This window comes from Copidosoma floridanum, unplaced genomic scaffold, assembly GCF_036245765.1.
Source record: "Copidosoma floridanum isolate Cflo_tuat_1 unplaced genomic scaffold, Cflo_Japanese_pri ptg000006l, whole genome shotgun sequence".
Taxonomy (NCBI): Eukaryota; Metazoa; Arthropoda; class Insecta; order Hymenoptera; family Encyrtidae; genus Copidosoma; species Copidosoma floridanum.
The window spans coordinates 21799941-21826410 of NW_028321883.1; the positions used below are offsets into that span (position 1 = coordinate 21799941).

Sequence of the window (26470 nt, forward strand, 5' to 3'; positions counted from 1 at the left end):
ACAGCCACATCACGATGAACAAAGTAATCGTTTACCGTTAACGTCATTAAATTAACACCATTCAGCAATAATCCGTAGCAATGCCATCTCTACAAGTTGAACAGTGAAAAATGTCGGAATCTCGGGTACATGTAGATAAGACAAATGAAAAATTCGCAAGGAAAAACAAATCGAGCAGTAAAACCCGCGCTCGCTGTTACATCAACATGGTCACTCGTACTTTGTACGGAAGTAGAGCCGGACTATGTGTACATATGTATAGATAAGCACATGGAGTGGCACCCGCCACTCTGCGCGCTCAGTTTTTTAGTAGGACACAACACACGATGCCCAGCTCGCGATATACGGTACATATATGTATATAAGGAGGGAGCGCGGCCGGGGGGTAAAAAAGGTGTACCTCTGTACGCCGGTCCGACCGCACACAGTTCTGTTTCACTAGCGCGCCAACGGCCTGAAACGACTGGCTCTCCGCTGCCTGCACTTATAATATCATTGCGTACTTGCGTTTTCGAGGGGACATATATTATAGCCGCGCGAGCTCTCGCTGAATTGTTTTATTTGTTTTTTATTTCTTATTTTTTCTGTTTACCATCACCGGGTGATTTTTTTTTTTTCGCACCTTTCTCAAGCTTCTTTTTTTCTTTCTCACTCGGGCAATAAGTATTTTACGTGAAAATCGAAGGAAAATTGCCGGTGCTGGGAAGAGTGTTTCCTTAGTTGCTCGAGCGAAAAAAAATACCTCTGTGGTGTATAGGTACGTGAGGATAGTTGATCAAAGTGTATTTTGAGTGTGCGAGGATAACGTGGCATGTCTTCCTTCGCTGTTTGATCGAAGCGAGCGTAACATGGTATTCGAAGCTGTCTCCGAGGAGGAGCGCCAGGAGTTCTTCCGGCAGGGGTATAGCGCTCATCTGCCAGGGTAAATTTTTTTATATCAATCATTTTTTTTTTTTTTTTTTTTTCATTTCTGAAAAATTTTTTTTCTTGGGGCAGTGCTTTTTTTGCCAAGTATAACTGCTATAACATTTCGATGCATGGCTATTGTAGCTAGACGTATTTTTAAAACTAAGGTGATAAGATTAATGGCAGTAATATTAATTGGAGTCGTTTTAAGAGGACATTCGAAAGAATTTTATTCCTTTAAAGTTTTCTAAAAGGACCAGAAATGAGAATTTCCTAACGATTTTCGGGACAAATTGTAGATTGATGCATTTTAATTTATTTTTTGAACGATATTATTGTTGTTTTCATTCGTCGAAAAATGATTAAAAATAATCTCGAAAATGTACCACAAAAGACAAACGTATTAAAAATTCTCAAAAAAATAAAAACTATTTTGTTCACTGTCTCATGTTAACAAAAAATGACAAACGACCGCGTTAATTAGAGAAAAATATTTTTAAATAATTCTCTCACTGCCTCTCTAGAGATAGAGACAAACTGATCCTTGATAGGCATAATACACGAGTATAGTGATAAAATCGGATGTTCAAACGAACGTCCTTGCCTGCCCTGCAGGTAACGTTTAATTGAATTCGCAACTCCGAGGCGATATGGATCTACGAACCCGCGTGCTCGCAAAAGCGTTGCATAATAACTGCGAATGTTCAACGCCTGTACACGTGTGTGTGTAGATACAAAAGATTCTGACGTCACCCGATGCCGCTCACGTGTGTACTGCACACTTATCGCGTCCCATTTGGCATTTAAACAACGAGATCTAACGTGCAATTAGTGAAACGCGTCTGAAACTGCCAACACTGTGTACACATCTTTTGCGTCCAAAGGACTATCACGTGCTGACACTGTTTCTTCGATAAATCATCCTTCGTTCATGAACTGATACTATTATTTGCTCGGTTTGTCGTTTGTAATTAGTACTACTTCGATATTTACAATGTAAACCATTAACACCCACCTTGTGATGGCTGTATACCGATACCTATCGTTTTTCAGTTGTTAGTACTCGCAATGTTAATGAGTTTCAATGCTATGAAGCATAAACTTTTTTTTTTTTTTTTTTTTTTTTTTTTACAAACACCAGCACGAGTTGAACGTGTTGGATTTTCGCAGCAAAGCAAAATCGTGTATACAAAACGGATGATTCACGGTTTTCACAAAGCGATAACGTACGCTCATAATCATCCATTTTCAGCACACAATGCGTGGAAATCGTTAAGAAGCGTAATGTTTCCTCTCGAGCAAAACTTTTTTTTTCTATTTTTTATTTGTTATTTTTAGTACAAGACAAATATTGTTTTTTTCCCCCATATTTACATCCACAATCATCCAACCATAAGCCCGTCTCCTCGAGAGTCAACAAATCCAAGTTACGATTGACACGCGAAAATGTAAATCAGCGACTTTTATGCGATTGTGCGTATTTTCACGGGTTTGAGGAACGAGTAGGAAAAAAAGGCTATTATCACGCACGTGCAAAAACGATAAGCCACTTGCTCGCACGTGAATAGACGTCGCCCGGGGATTATATTTATAGTCTACGGAGCAAATATCGAGTGAAATGTGTACTGACGCCGACGGTACGTATACAGTGTACTGAGGATCTTTTTTCCATCAAAGCAGCAGCTCGTGCCCTTAAAACACTCTCGCGTTTTTCTTTAAAAGTGGATAGGTATCGCATACTTTTATACACCGAAGTGCGGGGGTTGTTTTTTGCAGCAAACCGCGTGATGGGATGTCGGATAACCAAGGGAGAATTTTAATTGAGCTGCTGAGTATGCAAACTACATCTACATTCTTACCTTTTTTTCCGAGAGATGCTCGTCTAGACGAGAATTTAGTTCGTATATGGCATTTAGTCGTTCTCTTGCAAGTGAGTGGAGAATTTCTCGAAAGTGTGATGGTCAATTCCTTTTCTGTGGAAAAAAAAAAAAAATATGTTTCTTTAAAACGATTGGAGAAGTCGTTTATTGTGACATCAAGTCAATAAAATAGAAGGAAATGTATTTTTATTGTGAGAAAAACGTTAAAGAAAATTTTACCTTCGGTAATTTTTTACGTACATGCTTTTACTATAGAGTAAATAGTGTAACCGTACTAAAATTGCATATTTATAGTGTTAAATAAATTTTTAATTTTAATCAGAAATATTTTTTATGGGAAAAATAATTTGTATCCGCTGACAAAAGAATTTTTTTTAAATAAAATAAATATTAATTTAAATCAAATAAGTGATTTCTTTATAAGGCAATATTTAATGGATTTAAATATTTATTGTATTGAAATGAATATTTGTTTGGGTTCAAATAAACGTTAAATTAAATTGACAAAATTTTTTCTTCAGTACCCCTTTGCGATTGCAAGAGGCTCTATCTAGAATGAACAAAATGTATTAAAATAGCAAAACTATTGAAATAATCCACTTTAAAAAGAAATTGAGATTATACGACACAGTATCAAATACAAAAATCATAGATGTTTTTTTAAAAATTATTTGTTTTATTTTGTACATTTTATTCTACTTTTCGTCTGTGAGAATTAAAAAAAAAAATGTTTTTTAATCGACCAAGAAGATGTTTAAAAGCACTTACTTTATATGATTTGACTTTTAGGACAAAACATCAAATGCGAAAATTGTAGATCAGAAAAAAATACTTACAACTTTTTTTTTATTCACCATCTCCCTCTTGAATGTCACTCAATTTAAAGATTTTATAAAAACAAAACTACAAAATATTGCACGTACAGAATATTATATGAATAGTATAATTATATTTTTATTTGCACTTGAAATAAACACACATCAGTCGCAACTTTTCATGTGCGTGAAATTTTTTTTTCTTTTCCCGTCAATTCAGCGGATTGTTTTCGATCATCAGATACTTTTTTCACTCACTCGTAAGGAGACGCATGCAACACCACACGTATCGAATGAACGTCCCACGCAACGACTCTATATAGGTTCATAGGAAAATTAATTATTGATGGCAGCCACGACTCCGCAGCTACGTTGTATTCTTTACTCGGACTTATTTATGTGGCATCAAATTATGGAACTAGCTCACACCAGCACACACATTCGACTAAAAGTGGGATTCGCCCTCAAGTGGAGCAGGTCAATGTAACGAGGGTGAGCAAGGCAGCCGTGAATGAAACTTGAAATTAAAGATCGAGGAGTAGAGTGCCTTTTTTATTCCACATGAGTTTGTTAAAAGAAGTTTTCTCCCTTACTCCGTGGTGCTGTTACAATATCTGTTGATATGAGTATGGGGAATCATCATCGCTTTGATAAAATTTTTTTAGTAATAAAATTTGCACAGAAGATAGTAATTTTACCTGAAGAACGTAATTTTGTATCAAGGCACGTACTCAAACTCCCATGGAATAATTCGTGAGTTACCAAAAAATGTCCTGATAACATTTGAGTAAAAATTTTTCTATGAGCTTTATTATCACGCAAAGAGAGCAAACAAACAACTCTTATTCGTCTTTTACCTTGAAAATCTCACGTGAAATTCAAAGCATCGCATTCCTTTGTTTTGCCTAATAGCACGGAATCGTACAGTTAAGTCGATATTCGTAACCTAGCATGAAGTTTATAGGTATATCTTGGCGATTTGAGACTCACTGCATTCTCATAGTTGGTTAAATTACAGTGACTTGTACGATGATTCAACTAATACGATTATTTGTATGCTTCTATTAATTAGAAAAAACAAAATAGCATCAGGCCAGATCATCGTAACAGTACAAACTCAATTTATTTTAAATATTATTCGTACAATTGAGTTCAATTGATTTTTCAAGAACACCGCCAAACAAACCACTTGACCTGGCTGAACCAACCCTACAACTAATAAACAACTTTTAGTCAAGTGATCATCTTTCGAGATAGAATAGAAAAAATATATACGTACAAAATTCTCACCGCTGTAACAAAGAATTAAAATTTCTTTTAATCATTCTTTTTTATCCTCATTAAAACCTAAAATCCTGAGAACTGACAGTCATCTGTACTTGCACGTAAATCAATCAATATATACAATTTTTTCTCGACTTGTGCGCGGGGTACCCTTAACGAGCAATTCAGCCCGTAAAACCCAAAGGAACTACAAAACGACGGACAAAAATTCCTTCCGCCCTTACTTATACTTAGAGGGAAACATCCTTGACTCCCGAGTCCCTCCACGCGAGCTTGCCATCACGTGCAGCGAAGTTGCCTTTACAATGCACGCACGCACATAGCACGTATATATAGTACCGACAAGTAGTACCTAACTACCTGCCCGTAAGTTGCTGAACTCGCACACAAAACAAGGTGGGTGGTACACAAAGGGTATACATTGTGCATATAAGACTCAGGCATGGATGCGCTCGAGAGAGATCGTTTTCCAAAGTACCAACAAAGTCCTTATCGATTTGGTAAACAACTCGAGTAAACTGTTAGTTTCGTCAGTTAACTAATACCAAACTCCGTACTTTTCGGTCTGTTTGGCTTATCGCTGTATACAGCGGGTGCGCGTTCAGATAACGTCCATTTGATCAATAGTTTTACGATTTTGTGAATCTAAGCGTGTTGTTTGCTCGGTTGTTTGGGTTTAAGCGAATTTACAAAACAAATCGCACCAATCTTGGTAAATATTGTATTATTACAATTACAAGTCCATTGAATCTTACAATTTTTGATAAAAAAAATCAATTCAGAAAGGCTAAAGAAGGTGATATATGTATACATTTTTTTTACAAATATAACAATCTAACAAATAAAGTTCCAGTGCTCTACGGTCTTTTTTTTTACGAGTCACTATTTAATCTTTAGGGATTTCTTGGAAAAATTGATACGAGTTGATTCAATGGTTTTTTTAAGTGTATCGTAGAATATGTTTTAAAATTTTTTAATAATAAGGATTATGTAATGGGACCAACCAATACAATTTCGAGGGATATTGATATGATTTTGGCGAGTGACACATACATCCATACATAAGTACATACATATACATTACGAGAGCTCTTTGGCTTTGGCTTGATTTGTTGCCATAAATAAATTAATACTAACTGTTGGCGATCTATACGTTATACAAATTATTTGACGATATTATCATCTGTGCACCGATTTTTAAATCATCAACTCCTTCAGATTTTATAAATTAATGACAAATGACGTACCACTTTATTATTATTGTTGTTATTATTGTTTTTGTTGTTGTTTTTGTTGTTCTGATGTTGTTGTTGTTGTTGTTATCATTATTATTATTGTTATTTTTTTTTTAACCATAATTATAAATTCTATCAGGTTAATTACCTATTGAATAGATATGAGCTTTTTTTAATTCAAAAAATTGTTTTGGAAAAATAATAATAAATGCAAAGAAATACAAATTTAACTTTGAATAGTTGCATACCGAAGTTGTCCGCTAGATGTCATCGACCATTTAGCAGTACCCCGAACTACAATTTTAGAATTCAGCCCATATAAGCTATCTTGCGATACGATTCTCTGAATGATTATACTTTTCGTTTAAAAATAATAAACTTTGTGAATTCATTGTATTACCCAGTGCAATAAAATAATAAAATTCAAAAACATCACAGCTTCATTGTAAATCGTTATGACAAAGTAAATGATTATAAAAAGAATTTAATTACTATGGGTTAACGAAGAAAAATGTGTTAACATTATTTGTTTAAGCCACATTATCAACTTAATAAATCCAAAGTTAAGGTTAATTAATTTCTATCGTCACGAAAAATAGCGACACAATTATAAATAGATTTTAAAGTCGGTTACGGAAAAAACATATTAACTACCTTAATTGAGCCGTCAGAAATGTAAACATCATCCTGGAAGGGATGGTTGAATATAGCATTTTATCGATCTAGGAAATTCGATATTTTCCATACCATATTATTGCTATCGCTGACCATACGATTAAATTTCACAACAATGCGATGTCGATAAAAATCTGTATAAAATAGTTGTACTGTACGCTCTAAAAAACTAGAAAATAATTACTCTCAGCGAATTGTATGATTTCTACTTCGATACAGTTTTCTAAAAGTTTTCTATTTTGAAACAACTCATGTCAGAAAGCCTCTCTAGCCAGTAAGGAAAAATTTACGTATTTATTGGAACCACTACATATTTACCGATAAACAAGGCCCTAAATATTTAAAAAATCATTACATCATTATCTAAGACATGTAAACAAATTAACCTTTTGGATTAGCACTCACTCCATTATAAAGCGAACTTAAATAAAAGCCCACTTCCGCTCCCAAATGACGATACTTACCAACAAATTTTCTCACGTGATAAATCAACAATAGTATGCTGCAATCATTGAGTCAGTCAAGGTCGTCTCTAACAATAACTCCAATCGCTACATACATTAAATACAGGTATACAGAGATTGAAATTAAAAAAAAAAAAGAAATCACCCATAAAGTGAGACATTGACGCCCGTACACACGCGCTTGTGGGTGGTATACAGTTGCACGCGTCTAAAAATACTTATTGCGTCGGTTGGGTTATTGAGCCGTGACCGTCACAGAGCAGTAAGTACTCGCTCGTGCCTGGCCCACTTTTGACGCTTTTCTCGACCGATGGTTGATGCGCACGTGTACTCATGTACATACAGTATCTTATTTGCCCGGTTTCAGAGCTTAACGAGAAAAAAAAAATTCTTTAGATTTGAAAAAAATAAAATCGTTGACAATAGTATCATGGTAAGCTATATTGATTGGACCTTGTGCATGAACTATAATAGACTATACATTTGAACTGAAATATTTTTTTAGAAGATTGGATGTATGATTTTTCAATTTTTTGAAAACTTATAATATGCATTCAGTAATATGAAGAAAATAAGTCGTAAAAAAATTTTTAAAATCACCTTTTAATGTTTGAAATTATTTATTGTCAGTTGATACAATAAATCGAGTGGAATTGTATAAATAAAAAAAAAATGAAAGAAAAAAAATTTGTGACAGTATTTTTTTTTCGGATAACTTTGAAAATTTTAACGTTTTAATAATCCTACGCAATAACGGGATACCAAATCACACAATACAGTGAGAAAAAATTGTTTTCAGGTATACAGGTCACTGTCCGACCCTCAAGTTTCGAGTTGGCAAGCGATATGGAGCGTGCACCGAAGAAATCATGAAAGTAAATCAATACACTGAAATTTCATTACTCCACGCTTACGTGCATTGTGTCATATGGTACAAATATCGTGTGTCTGTTATTTTTCAAACTTAATTTTTTTTTTATTCATCCAAGTACTCCCTGAAGTATGTTTATTGTAGCCTAAAATGAAAATTATTATCATAAAACCCCAACGAAAATAAATCCACACTTGCTGCCAAATGCAACTCAAAAAATAATTTTTTTGATCGTTCTAATAATTTTGTAATTCACTTGAAAATCATTTAGTTTCATTAAGTAAATTTTGAACAATTTAAATATTACTTTTAGGCTTTTTCAGGCAAAAAACAATTTTCTAATAATTTTAAAATTAAAAAAAAAAATTTTTTTTAATACCAAAAACTTTTAGAGTACGTCCTATTACGACAGTTTGTTAGAGAAGCCTGTAGGGGCCACATCACCCTGGGCTCTGCTCTATATCTAAATCTCTCTCATTTTATAGATATAGCTTTTAGCTGCCCGCTGTATATTTATAGTGGTATGGTAGACAGCTAGGCAATAGAGACCATACTGGTGGGGAGAACCAAAGTGCAGTTAGCGTATAAAGGAGAGTCACTAATTTTTTGGCACTTGACGTAAGAAGTTTCACTTCAAAATTAAAATTTGGAAAATAACGTACACCCTAACAAAAAAAAACAAAAAAAAAAAAAAAAGTATTCAGAGTCGTAAATTCCATTGTGTACACAGGAGCTGATTGACAAAAATATACTCAAAACAGCACCATATCAATTCCGAGCAGCATCAACTAAAGAAAATTTAGTCCACATTCAGCGAGAGAAAGACATCAGGAGGAATCGGAAAAAAGATTCGTACACATTCAAGACTCCACCGTACATTTTGGGATATACAGGTAAAACTTGGTGTACTTTCCAAGCAAATAACGCGTCTACATACTGCACGGATACTGTTGAGTAATTTAAAAAGTAAAAAATTATAATGAGCATTTTTAAATGATCAAATCACACATTTCCAACAATTTACGCATGTTATTTTAATTAAAAAAAAAAGAAAATTATTTTCATGGGTAAAATACTCTTGTACACACAATTAATTAAAAAAAAAAAAAAACCTTTCCAGGCTACATACCAGGCTACAGCAGCAGGTACGGCCTGACCTTCATGAAGGCGGTTGACGAAGGCACCACCGAATGGCGCGAGGCGCAGAGCAAGCTACGCTCACGCCGGGACGCGATGCGGGCGCACGTAGAGCGCACGAATCCGCGAAACCTCCTGTCCCGGGTGCGTGCCGACAACGTCGACGTGGAGATCGACCACGGGCATGGTGGAAAGCGACAATATTTCGGTGAGTGAGGTTGATATATATACATACATATATATACATTGTGCAAACTTGGGTGGAATTCGTATAATTATTTCATTTAATCAATGTTTATTGAAATATTATAATCCACGAGGAATCAAAAGACCTTATCTCGGGTTGCCCTCGGAATTTCCTGAGGAATCTAACGACTAAAAACTGACTAAAGTATGCCAAAGATTTAAATTGATTCTATTTTCTGTTTATTAGATTCACCAAGGGCGTACGCTTATTTATTTTCATCCAAAAATTAAAAAGCTTTATCGAAAAGTATAGATAATTTTATTTTTATTAAAAAAAAATTTATTATATTGCGCCATTAAAGTAAAACTAAAGATTTTAAAAATTTCATTTTTTTTTTTTTTTTTTTTTTTAATCAGAGTCCATTTTTATAAACGATTTCTTAATGATATCAATTTATCACTAGTATTAACATTATCTATACGTATACCTGTCATAGTCGTGAGTAACACTCATATTTAATCAAACACTCGGATATAAGTTAAAATTTAATTCATAACAATCTAATTTGCAATTATGTTTACGTATACTTAACTTTATTGTGAACAGCACCCGCAAGTGTTTGGGGCTCCCACTCACCCAACTTTTTTTCCAGATTTAAAGCAAGAAAAATAAATATACATAAAAACTGTTAAGACTCAACAAGGGAAATACACAGAATTATTGTTTTTATTTTTTGTATAGTATTTAACATTACAAGTGTAAACAATAATTTTTTATTATTTTTAATTAAATTACAGAAGGAATAAAAAAACGCCACTCGCTAAAAAAGAGATCAAACAAAGTGCATGATTCTAATGATACAATGTAGCGAAAACTGAAATAAAAATTATCCTTTTGAAGTAAAAAAAAAAAAATAATAATAATAATACAATAGGTAATAAAATAATACTATATTATTTTGCACGTATAAATGTCTACAAAAGGGTATGCGTCAGGTAAATGTAGCACACTCACGAGCAACATTACGAAAAATTCAATGTTAAATAATTGATTAAATTAAATATTATTCATGATAGTACAAAGGTTTCTAAAATATAAACTCTTGGCAAAGAAAACAAGCATTTATGAAGCGTTGGTATACAAAAGTAGTTAATTGTGAGAACAACCTTTTGGACACGAAAGACATTGTTCTCGATGTGATATGGTATTCAAGGTGTGGTCGGATTATTGATCAACGCGTGCAAAACACCAATCAAATTCTGAGGTTGAGACATTAAAGACGCGAAATTCGGAGCATCCATCATACTTTCCGTGTGTGCTGTCATGTACTTTATCGCCTGTACCTTCAAATAAGTGGCGTTGATGTTGCTGGCAAGATTGAACATGTCCATCACATTGTCCAAATTCAGAGTTTTACACAGCGCCCTTTCACAAATATCCTCCAACTGCTTGATCCCGAACCTCTTTGCAAGGGGCAACAAGTCCTTGGCTGTTTTCTCGATTTTTTCCACTTTGCCGGTGTACACGAAGCGCAACATGTCCTTGAACAATTCGGGCTCGACATCGTCAAACTCCATGACAGCTTTTTTCCAAAATTCTTGGAATTTTATGAACTCCAACATTAAGACTGGACTCATCGTTGCCAATATCGCCTTGTGCGCTTTGATCTCGGTGAGTCTAATTTTGAAGGTCACATCGCTAAAAATCGGGTTGTCCAGTAAATTTTCAAAATTGTCCGTGTGATCGTGGTCTGGTGTCCCCAAACCGGCCGAGTCACAGCTTCCCGAAGTGTAATTCGTGTAACCGGTGTGCATAGCGAGTTTGGCTATGATGGTCAGTTGGTCATTTTTAGTGAAATTTTTCAGAGAACTCACATCTATAAACTCGTCGTATCCAAAACTACTGCTGGGACTAACTCGAGTAGCCGTAGCCTTGTCCTTTGGAAAGTAAAAGCCGTAAGTGCTGTTCACCAAACCAAATTCGTACGTGATTGGGATGGCCCTGTACGCGGCGGGTAACAAGTATAGGTGCAACTTTGTGTATTTCCCGTAGGTCACACTCGGGTAAAACCTCAAACACCATTGGTACTCGTCGTCTATTGTGAAAATCGGCGATTCCAGATACTCGTTCACCAGCTTGTTGTTGACGCTAAAATTCATTATGGTCCACGCGTAAGTTATTTTCTTCGCGTTGACTTTGGTGACGCTCCACTTGTCGACGCTCTGCAACGGAAAAGTCTCGGGAACAGTGGTAATCGTTGCTGGGTCCATTGTCAGGTACTCCGAGTGCAGCGGAAAGGTACACAAAACTACAAAAGTCACGATGATCCATCGATAATTGACACTTGACTTCGTATTGGACATCTTCGTCGCACTATTTCTAATGAATTTATATTTACTATTAAAATACGAGAATATTCAATTCAAAATTTTTACGCGAACCACCAGAGACGATCGAACACTGATGGCTACTTACAAACGGTTCACTGCTTTAGGGAGGCTGTGGCAGTACTATATTCAGTACGTACACAAAAGCCTTGTCTGCATTGTCATGTATATATTGCAACTTATCTGGGTCGGGATAACGTTATCCGAGTTCACGTTAAAAGGTTCTTGTCAGCAAGTTTCCGACTGTAAGAAAATGACTCTTAAAAACGTGGTTTTCTATTCATAGAATATCCTACAGTTTTTACTCTTACACAAACTATTTTGATCATATTTCAAGTATTGCCAACCTATCAATCCATTTTTTTTTTATCAACTCTGTCGCAGTCTTTTGCGTTTGAATTTACGATCTTTATAATTTATGCTCCATGTGTTACTGAATCAATGTTGTCGTTCTGCTCAGTTGCACCGGACGTAGGTATCACTGATTAATTTCATCACTTGAGTCCGTAAGAAATAATAATTTATTTTTACAAGCATACGATAACCTTACTTCACCACTTTTTTTTATTTATAAACTATTTTTTAAGTAATATTTTAGTGTGTTATTTTTTGTTTATTTATTTTTTTTTTTATGATTAACGCAAAGGCCTTAAATACGTATTAATTCCTTGACCTTTATTGATAATCGATTGCAAATATCGAAATAGTTGTCATAAATTCACCATAAAATGGACAAAAATGTGTAAAATAATTATGTATAATAACTATACAAACCGTTGCGTATACTCCTATTAATTTCTAAATCGTATTCGAAATAAAATCAACAACATACTTGAAAAAAAAAATAATACGAACCTTTTAACGTTATCAAATATTCTATAATATATCCTTAGATTCGAAGGTATGTGCATTGACTTGATGATGATAATAATTATAATCTGAAAAGTATGAAAATCACAATTGACGTCTGTGACGAGGTTTTTAAAAACAAAACTTAAAATTGATAACGAATTAATGACCGTGTACTTTACCTCCACACCTCTTAAATCGTTTAGTCATAAGACATAAGATTGGCTTATATTTATGGAATCGAAGGTCTACCATAATTCTTGCATTCTTAAGTGAATAGCTGATTTTTACTAAGTTAAACATTACTTTGATGATAAATTTTTCTGAAATAAGGAATATTTTTATTTGCTTTGAGAGAATTTATTGAAATAAAATATTTTTACGAGCGCAAAAAAAAAGTTTGATATTAAATATATGGATAACAAAGGTACTTTTACACAATATATTTATAAGAAATACATTTTACAATACTTGTACCAATTTTTTGATCTTCGAAAAACGATTTTTTGCAATTAATACGGTAAAAAAATTGTCATTTAAAATCTTAAAATAATTTACTCGTAAAAAGGCAGCACGATTTACAACTTTTTCCATCTCACAGCACGCAGTTTTAATAAAATATAACTTATGTATAGCACATAACTACAATTTTTACCACCAAACGAGAGTATAGTTACATAGTACTTGCACGAAAAGCGAATCGACGCACACAAACAGCTCACCCCCAAAAACTTGAGGCATACCCTTGTTTGCCATAAATCTTTAAAATTAAACACCACCTTGAATAAACATTGTGCTTATATTTTTGCAAAGACAACCAAGTATCGGCGGAAAGTCCGCCAATCGTGGGCTACACCGGACACATTCCAGGAGCAAAGGGGGAAATAGCCCTGTCCAAGCGGTACGGCCTGGCTGCGAAAAAGGGCCTGGAACTGTTCGAAAAAGAGCAAAGGTCGAGACTGCTGAGCCCAACCAAAGACGCGGATGCAATAGACAGGGTGCTCGAAGTCGCCAACGTCGACGACACTGGCCACCTGAAGCCGTAATCTACCGATGTGGGCAGCTAAGGGATTTTTTTCCCGAATTTTTTTGTTACTTGAAACGTGTCGTAAGTACTTCGTACAGTTCAACTCTGATTTCCTTACCTTCTGGTTTCGATACTCACACGTATGAGCTTAAAACTATTAGGTGACATTGAAGTTACGGTACTTGTAGCATGAGAGAGACATTTCCTTATATATTCTTTGGGCGGCAGCTATTAATTGGTCAAAAGGGTCTTTGGTATAAGTACTTATTTAGCTGCACTGAGTTTCCACTGCAGTATTGAAATAAGATGGTGGTATATCTGAAAATCATGATCCCGTAGAGATTTTTTTTTTTTCTTTCACGTCGGTTGTCTTTGTATAGACGGGGTTGGAAAAACCATATATTAGTTGAATATTGAAAAAAAGTATACAAGGATATAGTTACTTAGTCAATTCAACCATCTCTTACGGAACATCCAATCTATGACAAAAATAAATTTAGTGTGCCTTGTTATCGCCTTTAAAGTATTATTTGGTCGAATAAAAAATAATTTTGCTATGTTGCCTGATTGTACGAAAGAAAAACCTGAGATACATATCACATTAATTTCTTTTTCATTTTATTGAAAATTACGGAAAATCTTAATTCATAAATGTTGCTATGGACAAATATATTGATAGAGTGACGAATATTTTGAAAACATTGATTTAAAAGATTTTTTAGGTAAAAGCTTTCACTTCGACATATTGGATTTATTTAAACCGCCATTTAAAAGTTAAATAAAATTTTCCAATTATTGAATAATAATAAATAAATTAAGAAGAAACTTATTGTTAAAAATAAAAACATTATTTTAACGCAAGATCAAAAACTAGATTGCGTATCTTGGCGTGAGTCTGAATTTCTAAAATATCAATTTTGTAAAAAAACCTATTCATTTGTACTGAAATTAATTTTTCAAAAACAAGATTAAGATTTCTCGACGAAGAATCAAGAGCAATGCAAAACGAGATCAAGATCACTCGGGCAAGAGCAATATAAAACTAAGACAATATTTAAATTCTTGCTCTTTTTTATGAAAAAAAAAAAAAAAAAACAAAAAAAAATGTATTTTACAAATGAATTTCAAAAACGTACTTTTTTAACATTACGTTTTACTTTTTAAAAACGTTTTACTAATTAATGGACTACACATATTATGAGTAAAAGTGTTTTAATTAAAAAAAATTTTAGTACTCACGAAATTATTTTTTTGCAATATTAAAATTGTTTTTATTTTTTAGAGTCTCTACCTAACGTTGTAGAATAACTTAAAAACATAAAGAGGTTAAAAATTTATTGGGAAATATCAATTTCATGTAATTACGAGTAAAAATTAATAGCGCGTCTTGAATATTAGAAAAATTGCATGATGCATATAATCTTTTATTGACGACAGTAAGAATTATGAATAGCCATAGCATTTTTTCAAATTTATGTAGAATCAATTTGATTTTTTATAAAAAAAATTATAATTTAATTATTGTTTTATTCGTCTAAAACCTGGAAAAATGTGTAAAAATTAACTTTTGTTATTTCTAAAAAGTTCCTGTATAATGAAATATTATAATGTTATATGCTACCGATTTGCATAGTTTTAGACAAAGCCTTTAATTTTTTCAATAAGAAAAACTGATGATATTTTGTGATCCAATACATTGGTAAATGGATGAAAATGAAAAGTCTTGTGTATGTACATATATTAAAAATTGTATTATATTGATAATCAAAACAAAAAAATATGCAACTATATGTGTAATACTATTCGTTTACAATATAATTATCACAAATTCTATCAAATGCAAAACTTTCAGAAAATTTCAGAAAGAAAGTAGAAAACAAGTTTAATTTCCAATAATTCAATGATCAGGTCTCGGAGTATTTTTTGACGTAAAACAACTTCGATCGACTGAAGAATTGGATGTTTTCACTGATTTCACTTTTTGTAAGAAAAATGAAATTCAGTTTTATAGTTTTAAGATTTAAGAGAGAAAAAATTATTTTGTTAATGCGTGAATAGAAGTAAATCATTTACATAAGAGTAGGAAATATACTTTACAGTGTAATTGTAAAAAAAACTATTATAAGTAATACATTTTTGGTTCTCGTGGAATAAAGCTTTACTAAATAATGATGTAAATAAACGATATTATGATTAGCTGAATTCCTGACTCCTGTACGTGTGATTTTAATAAAATTTTATGAAAAGTAATCAATGTGTATTGAGAAAAATTATTAAGTATCTACATTCCTCACGAACCATTACAATATAATTTTCGTCTGCATTTAAAAACTTGCTCATCATATTCTATGTAGTTGAAAATTTTATATTTGATTTACTGGAAGGTATTTATTATTAAAATTAACTTTTTATGAATATTTAGTATTTTATTAATTTCCAGTTGCATTTGTGTTAAAACCATGTAGTAAATTTCATGACTTTACATTTTTTACCACATAATTTACAATGGAAGAGATATATATGGTTTTATAGATTTTTAAAATTTTTTGAAGTACAAATAACTACACTCTTAATAGTAGATTTAAAAAAATACGATTAGTAAAGTATGAGCTGTAAAATTTTTCATAAATTAAATTTTTACACTAACGTTAACAATTTTTATTATTACTCAAGACCACTATGCATCAGTTATCAAAGTGACTTTCGTATTATTATTTTTTTTTTCTAATCAAAAATGATTCTCGCACTTCTTTTTACTGTTATAAATTTAGCATACACAAGAAGTGGAACAATTATAATTCATAATTTAAAAAACGAAATATTTGATATCCACTCAGTGGACTTAATATAACAAGAATAATCATATAAAGCAGCAAAGAAAAAAAATTGTATTTTTTAATTGTGAGGTGTATACAATGTGATGTAAATTTTACTAGCAGTAAAAAATAAAACACTACATAAAATTATTGGGGAAAAAATTTATTTTATTCAATTTTGATGCGCAATTGCAAATAAAATGAAAATTACAATAAATATAAAAGTATAAAAATAGATAATACCTATCAATTAATAATTTAGAATTATCTAATGGTACATCCACACTAGTCTACCTTGAAACTACTGAATATAAACATAAACAAAAATATAGTTACATTGAATTATTAGGAAAGACTTTAATTCTGCAGGTGTTACACATTTCTAAAAATCTGTGAATGTAAATAATTACTGAATAGTTTAAGATTATCCATGTAAAGCCTTTGTTTAGTCGAAACGACTAAAATTCGTAGACCACCTCGTGAGCGGTGGAGGATCAACCTCGCAGCACGCCGAAAGTGGCAGCACACCGAGTTTGCACAAATATTCCGAACTATCTGTCTATACAGAGCGGTCTACAGTTGTCAACTGCGATCTCGAGGATCTGGCATAGTTGGGTATTATATTCGTCCTTTTGGTTTCTACATCTTTTTCTTATCATCATCACGCACACGGGTATCTGGGAGTCACCTTTTCGGGGTTAATTTCTCTCACGCTTTCCTTCACTTCGTAATCATCATCGTCATCTGCATCATCTTCGAGAAGCTCGGCGTGCTGCGAGTAAAGCACGGCGAAAATCCGCTTCACGGACCGTGCGACGTTTGTCGATTCGTGAGTTTTTTTCGAGACACGTGCGGACGCGCACGTATACGTTTTCTACACACAATACACAAGCACACACTCTTCATTACAGGAAATTTATCTCAAAATTTATTGTTCAACCTCACTCGTTTGTATTTTCATTAATTTTTCTTCTCTTGGGTTTTTCTCTTCGGAATTTTTCTCTTGAGCCACGAAATATATCTTTGTGGCTCATAATCAGTGCATTTTAAATTTATTTTACCCAGTTCATTCCTATCCTCCGTTCAGATAAATTCAGCAAAAATTGTTTTTTTTAGGTGAGTTTTAATTAGTTATTCGTCAATTAAGTAGTTTTTTTGTGCCGCGATCCCTCGTAAATTTATAAATAACAAATTAGTTGACTTCGTCAAAATAGACGCAGCCAACAAGGCAGCAACACTCTTGCTACAATTCAGCCTTGATAAAATTGATGTGAGCCCATTTTGTGAAAAAAAATTGTGACAATTTTATCAGAGGGCTTAAGTATAATAGTATGACTTCACTCAGAAATGATGTAATTGTTTTTAGTGTGTGTATACATTTTAGAAAAAATTAATTATAATGACCATTTATGTGATTTGTTATTACAAAAATGTATTTCCAGATACCAGAACACTTTTTTAACGTGATAAAAAAGAAATTGCATACAAATCTATCCTTCACTGCTCCAACAAAATTGAATTTGCAAAAAAAAAAAATTATATACACTTAATTTGGATTAATTTAGAAGAGAAACAAGTAGAAAAAATACAACTTTAATGCGATAGTGGAATTTAAGAATATTCACAGTAATAGGATACACACTTAATTTCGTCTACGTCTTGGTAATCTGCTAGTCCTCTCTATTTCCATTTCTACACTTTTTTTCCAGATTTCAGGTTTAAGTGTATTAAGACCGTATGATAATGACATTAGTCGAGTAAGTACCAACAGCGAATGTAAATTATCAGCCGAAAATTTACCATCTGCTTGCCTCAATCTTACAAAATCTTCTTGAATTATCTGAAAAATTAACAGCATTCCATTGTAAAATAAACAAATTTATTTACGTTTGATTAAACGATTCTTGTCACTTACACTCAAAGTTTCCTCTGAAAATGAAAAAACTGCATTTTTAAGTGCATTCACGTATGCCCTGAGATTATTGATCCTAGTTCCATTTTTCATGTACTGTTTGGCTGCTTCAAGTACTTGTGGATAAATTTTCACTGTTTCTGGATCTGGTTTTAAAACGACTTGAAACTCGCACTAAAATAAAATTATTCAACAATAAGATCTGGTCTAACAATACCCTACCGTTGAAAGTAGGAAAAAAACAAGTTTACCGGAATAAAAGATTTTGTTGTTGATAAGATTAATATCGGTATATCTGTTTCGTAGTCTATGGTGTAAAATTTAAAATCATACGATAACTTCTGAAACTGAATCAAATCAGATATACTTTTATAGTTCAAAGTCCCACTAGTGGTCAGTTGGCCAGTGACTAATTTAGTTTCATCAAGAATTAAATGTGTATTATTACTTAATTGCAGCACTCCACTTGTCAATCTGTCACATTCGTAATCTTTCCTGAAAAAATAGTTCATAATTATTGATAGATCCAGACTGAAATTAATAGTCTTTGGAATTTATCAAACTGATTCTTATTTCTCTGTTTAAGTATTGTATAATTTGGTATAATATAATTTAGACTACAGTTAAACAAATATTATGGTGCATACTTAGGAACAAAATTCAAATCATTGAGATTAGTCAAAGTGATATTCAGGAAATAGCTCTTGGCAATGATTTCCTTCACAATATCATAGAAGTCTTTAGTGAAAGTTTCACACTCGACAGGGAAATTCGTTATATTCAAAGCAAAAGCTCCTAGTGACAAACAGTCTTTTCTGACATAACTGCAACAATAAAAGAGATGTGATGAATAAAATTTTAATACTAAAAATACTAAACTCATAAGTTCTCCATGTACATACACTGACGAAATGAGATGGCAAATTAAATAATCGGCTGCAATTTCATCTCCAAAAAGCAACTGAGTCAACACCACTCGCAAATCCCCTCTTACACTTTCTGCTGTGGCAAGTACTTCAGCAGCATCAGGAAATCGATTATTCAACTCTTTGGTTACTTTGACTGCATGCAGTCGTGGAACCAGCCATGCTGGTGGATGATGCGTTTGCATTTCCATACTATTGTCAATTTCATCTGAGCTATAGTTATAACTCGCGAGAGATACAAATCCAATGATGTCGACAATTTGATTCAGTTTAAAAGGAGATTCTTTGTATACCTGTAGGAATTATTAAGCAAATAAATTTTTCTGAAGTATACAAATTAATCCATTGCTTATCAACTACTTACTTTAACCAAGCATGATTTCCCATTTTCGTTAGGAATTGGAAAGTTCAAAAGATGATCCTTAGAAACTATCAAGGAGCTAGTTGAATTACCATTCGGCTGTGATGGACCGGCTTCACGATCGTTGGTATCAACTTTTTCCTTTTTTTTTGCCGGTTCCGAACAATCCATCGGCTCATCAGTTTCATCCAGAGATCTTTTGTTACTTAGACAGGTAGCTTGATTTTCATGAGTTACATCGTGTTCAAGTACTGTTGAGCACTCTTCCTTGGCCCAATCATTCAACCCTGGAGTAGAAATGACGAACCAAGTTTGCCTTTCTGAAGTTTCATTGTTGCTTGAATCTGATAAGATTTCTTCATGTTTCTAAAACATATGAAAAAATTAGATCTCCCTGAAGTACAATCGAGATTCAACAAATTAAGTGGCATTAAAAAATTTGTTGGTGTCATCATACATGGAATAAACTGAGCTTCAAGTATCCCACACCTGTAGCTACCATTTTATTTTGCTATAGGTCTTGCACTATCCTGAACGTTGAACTGATCAACGGGGACGTTAATTTGTGCTCCTCAAAGACCATTCTCAGTACAATAATATTTTCTAACTCGTGTTATTGACATTGAGGGCAGCCGTATCTACGTAAGTATGAGCAATGGTGATTTTTTTGATCACAATGCTGTGAACTCAAATAGTCACTGTATTGGATTTGGCAATATTTTTTAGTGACAGTTGTAGCAATATAAAATTAGTTTATAGTCAAAAATTCAATAAAGTTAAAAAAAACACCAATTGATTCTCAATTGAAGGAACATTAATAACACAATCTGCCCTCAATGTACTAAGCATTCAGATACATAAAATTTGCTTTTTTTATGATTTTACTAGGTACCTGACAAGAAGCACCGTCCTTGTACATGCCACATCTGGTGCTAACCTCGCCTGTTGCTTTGTCTACAACCTGATAGCTTTTGAAGAAAAGTTCTGGGTTGTGCATGTCCTGGAGCATGCCTTGAAAGCGAACAAGCTGCCCATGTTTGAAGTGCTCAAGTAAATTACTGTTGAGCAAAGGAATTTCTTTCAGTGCATCAGGATGGTCTAGAATTTTGAGACATTCAACCTCATTGGCCACAAAATAATCGACGGTCCAGTCTTTGGGCTTGTACACTAAGAAATGGAAGATTTTGTTAAAACTGTAATAACTGCTATTATAATTTTGCAAGCTAATAAAAAATAAATATAGAGTATCGATTGACTTACTCATTTTGTCTGTAATCACTTGCGAATCACTTGTACAGAATCTTTTGAGATACCGATACACCACTGATATTAAAAGTGTAGAAACGGGTAATTCTTGTAATGTCTAGGGGATGAGCGCAGGGGTATATTACCATGTATACTTAATTGATAATAAATAAAAAAAGGGCAGTTTTATTCCATCACTTGGGATCAAGTTGACAGAAGATACAGGTTGGAGGTTCTCGGTAAACTACCTACCCCAGAAATCAATATGCATTCCCTATACGATCGCGTTTGAGAAATTGCTTAGTACGATGCAAACTTTTGCAATGCCAACAGTATTGTGTAATGTAAAGGCCACTGTATTCTGTTTCTGCATACAGCCTCTGATTGTATCATTCTGGTACAGAGAGCACCGTGTGTAAGGGAGCTCTTCACATAGACATTTTTTGGTTATTTCATTGTGAACGTTCATATTGAAAAGGGGGTTCCACTGTCCCGCTAAACTCAAATTGAGTGAACAGACTGAACAGACCTATACTGTGTTCTCTGTCAGTCAACATAGATGTACTGTACACTATTGTACACTTAGTGGAACGTTGATCTGCTCAAGACCCTATTATAGAGCAGTGCCTCGCGCCGTAGTTTCACAATAGGATTGGGGACAGGGGCCGTACCATATAACTTTTTTTTTGCTTCACAGGCCTATGTTATAACATAGGCCGATGTACAGAAAAATAGTTATATGGTACGGACCCAGATCGACGAGATCGACGTTCCACTGACGGTAAGTGAAATTGTAGATTAGTTCGGGATTTAGCTTGGAGCAGTTCGGAGTGCTTGTTTTTTCTCTATATAGTCAATGTATTAAAGTTATTACTCTGACTATGGAAAAAAGGAGCGCTCCGCTGCTCCAAGCTAAATTCCAAACAAATCTTACGTGTATAGTAATTATAGCAATCACTTTTAAGTACTTAGCTCCAAATTTTTATTTTCTATCTATGACTTATGTTGCGGCTGGTTTATAATCGATTATATGGCTCTACTGCATGTAAGTAATAATTATTTGGATCAGCGCCATCTAGCGGTCTTCATTTTTTCGCCAAAAGTGGCCTCTAAAATTCTGAAATAGAGCATTACATAATTACATTAGGACTTACCGACTTAGAGCCATTTAACATGCGCATGGGCCTACCTTATTTTTTATTAGGTATGTTCGGGGACCGAGATGTCCGAGATCCACACCACAACACCACAGATGACAGAGACTCCAGCCAATCAGGACCCTCAATGGATCAGCTGATTCTCAACGTGGGTCGCCCGCGTTCACCCAAAGAACGCTTGTTCTTTGGTTAAGTTCGGGCGAGCGCAGGCGAGCGCGGGTTGACGGCGTGCGCCCAATCTCGGTCCCCGAACATACCTATTGTAGCATGCAAAAAATATCGAATTTTGTTGACATGCCGAACCTACTCAACCTACCGACAGCCGACAGTTTCAGTTAGTGTGGGTGTATTCCGCAAATGCTGCCAGCAGTTAAGTTACGTAGGTCGTGGTAACGCCGCATGGTCGGACGGCGCTAGCGTCAACCTGTACAGGGTGTATTCCGCAAATGCTGCCAGCAGTTAAGTTACGTAGGTCGTGGTAACGCCGCATGGTCGGCCAGCGCTAGCGTCAACCTGTACTAACTGTCGGTGGGTTCCGCATGTCAACAAACTTTGATATTTTTTACTGTTTTCGCTCCCATGCCATCTGATATTTCGGAGTTTGTTGACATGCGGAACCCACCGACAGTTAGTACAGGTTGAGGCTAGCGCTACCCGACCATGCGGCGTTACCACGACCTACGTAACTTAACTGCTGGCAGCATTTGCGGAATACAGGCTAAGTATACGTCCTTAACCGCCTTTTTCACTAACGTTTAGAATAATGATTGAGACAATCAATGATTGTATCATGAGTTTTTGTATAAAGTTCAATTTATACAAATAAGTTGGTAAATATAGGCACACATGATTAATATTTAAACATTTTAAGCTGTATAAATATATAACATAGATTCCAAATATGCATTATTACCGCTGGAATATGCTAACAAAACCAAATATCCGTCTTTCTCACCCAGCAAAATAATAGGTATCTGTATAATCCTGTATCAATTTATTGCACACATGCGAAATGTTCAATGACAGTAAACAATGACATAATTTCAAACTTTACTTTTAACTCTTCATTTCACACGTAATTTTACAATGCAATTGATAAATTATTATTCATACAAAAGTATTAATATTCTTATAGGAGGTCGATTTTCAGGCAAAAGATTATTTGTAAACTTGCCGTAAACAGCACAGCCAATGTCAACTTTTTATTTTCTATCTACACAACTAGTTGCGGCTGGTTTTAGCGTTTCAGATTTCTAAACTAAAAAGTGGCCCTAAAATTCTGAAGGAAAGCTTTAGATATTTTAGGCCCTAGAGCCATGTTGTCAATTATAAACCAGCCGCAACTTATTTGACAGATACAAAATGAAAATTCAACATTTTCTGTGCTGTTTGCGGCAAGTCTACAATTTATCTATTACTCGAAAGTATAAATATATAGGAGGTCAATATTCGTATAAAACATACACTGCAAACTTGCCGCAAGTAGCTCAAACATCGTTAATTATTTATTTTGTATCTATTTCAAGAGTTGCGGCTGGTTTATAAGTGACTAAATGGCTCCAGGGCTAAGCTGCCTAAAGCTCTCCATCAGAATTTCAGAAGCAATTTTTGGCCAAAAAAATCACTACCGCTAGATGGCGCTGATCCAAATGATTATTACTATACTTATACTAGATCCATTTAATTATTTATAAACCAGCCGCAACTGATTTTGTAAATACAAAATAGAAAGTTAACATTGTTTAAGCTGTTTGCGGCAAGTTTACAATAAATTTTTTACACAAATATTGACTTCCTATATATTTATACTTTCGGGTAAAAGATAAATTGTAAACTTGCCGCCAATAGTGCGAACAATGTTCACTTTTTATTTTGTATTTATTAAATTAGTTGCGGCTGGTTTATAAATAATTAAATGGATCTAGTATAAGTATAGTAATAATCATTTGGATCAGCGCCATCTAGCGGTAGTGATTTTTTTGGCCAAAAATTGCTTCTGAAATTCTGATGGAGAGCTTTAGGCAGCTTAGCCCTGGAGCCGTTTAATCACTTATAAACCAGCCGCAACTATTGAAATAGATACAAAATAAATAATTAACGATGTTTGTGCTGTTTGCGGCAAGTTTACAATTTATCTATTATCCGAAAGTGTAAATATAAGGGAGGTTGATATTGGTGTAAAACATACACTGCAAACTTGCCGCAAGTAGCTTAAACATCGATAATTATTTATTTTGTATCTATTTCAAAAGTTGCGGCTGGTTTATAAATAATTAAATGGATCTAGTATAAGTATAGTAATAATCATTTGGATCAGCGCCATCTAGCGGTAGTGATTTTTTTGGCCAAAAATTGCTTCTGAAATTCTGATGGAGAGCTTTAGGCAGCTTAGCCCTGGAGCCATTTAGTCACTTATAAACCAGCCGCAACTCTTGAAATAGATACAAAATAAATAATTAACGATGTTTGAGCTACTTGCGGCAAGTTTGCAGTGTATGTTTTACACCAATATCGACCTCCCTTATATTTACACTTTCGGATAATAGATAAATTGTAAACTTGCCGCAAACAGCACAAACATCGTTAATTATTTATTTTGTATCTATTTCAATAGTTGCGGCTGGTTTATAAGTGATTAAACGGCTCCAGGGCTAAGCTGCCTAAAGCTCTCCATCAGAATTTCAGAAGCAATTTTTGGCCAAAAAAATCACTACCGCTAGATGGCGCTGATCCAAATGATTATTACTATACTTATACTAGATCCATTTAATTATTTATAAACCAGCCGCAACTAATTTGATAAATACAAAATAAAAAGTGAACATTGTTCGCACTATTAGCGGCAAGTTTACAATTTATCTTTTACCCGAAAGTATAAATATATAGGAAGTCAATATTCGTGTAAAAGATAAATTGTAAACTTGCCGCCAATAGTGCGAACAATGTTCACTTTTTATTTTGTATTTACAAAATCAGTTGCGGCTGGTTTATAATTGATCAAATGGCTCTACTACAAGTAGTAATAATCATTTGGATCAGCGCCATCTAGCGGTCGTGATTTTTTTGGCCAAAAATTGCTTCTGAAATTCTGAAGGAGAGCTTTAGGCAGCTTAGCCCTAGAGCCATTTAGTCACTTATAAACCAGCCGCAACTCTTGAAATAGATACAAAATAAATAATTAACGATGTTTGTGCTACTTGCGGCAAGTTTGCAGTGTATGTTTTATACGAATATTGACCTCCTATATATTTATACTTTCGAGTAATAGATAAATTGTAGACTTGCCGCAAACAGCACAGAAAATGTTGAATTTTCATTTTGTATCTGTCAAATAAGTTGCGGCTGGTTTATAATTGACAACATGGCTCTAGGGCCTAAAATATCTAAAGCTTTCCTTCAGAATTTTAGGGCCACTTTTTAGTTTAGAAATCTGAAACGCTAAAACCAGCCGCAACTAGTTGTGTAGATAGAAAATAAAAAGTTGACATTGGCTGTGCTGTTTACGGCAAGTTTACAAATAATCTTTTGCCTGAAAATCGACCTCCTATAAGAATATTAATACTTTTGTATGAATAATAATTTATCAATTGCATTGTAAAATTACGTGTGAAATGAAGAGTTAAAAGTAAAGTTTGAAATTATGTCATTGTTTACTGTCATTGAACATTTCGCATGTGTGCAATAAATTGATACAGGATTATACAGATACCTATTATTTTGCTGGGTGAGAAAGACGGATATTTGGTTTTGTTAGCATATTCCAGCGGTAATAATGCATATTTGGAATCTATGTTATATATTTATACAGCTTAAAATGTTTAAATATTAATCATGTGTGCCTATATTTACCAACTTATTTGTATAAATTGAACTTTATACAAAAACTCATGATACAATCATTGATTGTCTCAATCATTATTCTAAACGTTAGTGAAAAAGGCGGTTAAGGACGTATACTTAGCCTGTATTCCGCAAATGCTGCCAGCAGTTAAGTTACGTAGGTCGTGGTAACGCCGCATGGTCGGGTAGCGCTAGCCTCAACCTGTACTAACTGTCGGTGGGTTCCGCATGTCAACAAACTCCGTAATATCAGATGGCATGGGAGCGAAAACAGTAAAAAATATCAAAGTTTGTTGACATGCGGAACCCACCGACAGTTAGTACAGGTTGACGCTAGCGCTGCCCGACCATGCGGCGTTACCACGACCTACGTAACTTAACTGCTGGCAGCATTTGCGGAATACACCCTGTACAGGTTGACGCTAGCGCCGTCCGAGCATGCGGCGTTACCACGACCTACGTAACTTAACTGCTGGCCGTGGCAGCATTTGCGGAA

At 34.1% G+C, this 26470-nt stretch overlaps 3 protein-coding genes across 5 annotated transcripts; 1 reads left to right on the plus strand and 2 right to left on the minus strand.

The window, feature by feature from the left end:
* Positions 1-654: 654 nt before the first annotated feature.
* Positions 655-20732, plus strand: LOC106644769 (ciliary microtubule inner protein 2B-like). 2 transcript variants are annotated; one of them, XR_001339143.2, is made up of 6 exons: positions 655-922; positions 8059-8134; positions 8861-9023; positions 9251-9475; positions 13504-13798; positions 20621-20732. XR_001339143.2 is itself a non-coding variant. In XM_014360430.2 (5 exons), the coding sequence occupies exons 1-5, from the start codon at positions 849-851 to the stop codon at positions 13734-13736; spliced, it is 771 nt and encodes a 256-aa protein (XP_014215916.1). In that variant the 5' UTR covers positions 655-848; the 3' UTR covers positions 13737-14003. The 2 variants fall into 2 exon arrangements, 1 of the variants encoding a protein (XP_014215916.1); XM_014360430.2 differs by lacking the exon at positions 20621-20732 and having other exon boundaries at positions 13504-14003.
* Positions 10426-11817, minus strand: LOC106644768 (speckle-type POZ protein B-like). The gene has a single exon (XM_014360429.2). The coding sequence runs from the start codon at positions 11815-11817 to the stop codon at positions 10663-10665; it is 1155 nt and encodes a 384-aa protein (XP_014215915.2). The 3' UTR covers positions 10426-10662.
* On the minus strand, positions 18111-21493 carry LOC106644767 (mini-chromosome maintenance complex-binding protein). 2 transcript variants are annotated; one of them, XM_089598245.1, is made up of 9 exons: positions 21230-21493; positions 20993-21095; positions 20625-20899; positions 19736-20098; positions 19348-19664; positions 19093-19269; positions 18697-18940; positions 18449-18619; positions 18111-18373 (listed from the first exon to the last, which is right to left on the minus strand). In XM_089598245.1, exons 2-9 carry the CDS (start codon positions 20994-20996, stop codon positions 18176-18178), a joined length of 1749 nt encoding a protein of 582 aa, XP_089454371.1. In that variant the 5' UTR covers positions 20997-21095; positions 21230-21493; the 3' UTR covers positions 18111-18175. The 2 variants fall into 2 exon arrangements, with proteins under 2 accessions (XP_089454371.1, XP_014215914.2); XM_014360428.2 differs by having other exon boundaries at positions 20993-21493.
* Positions 21494-26470: the final 4977 nt, after the last annotated feature.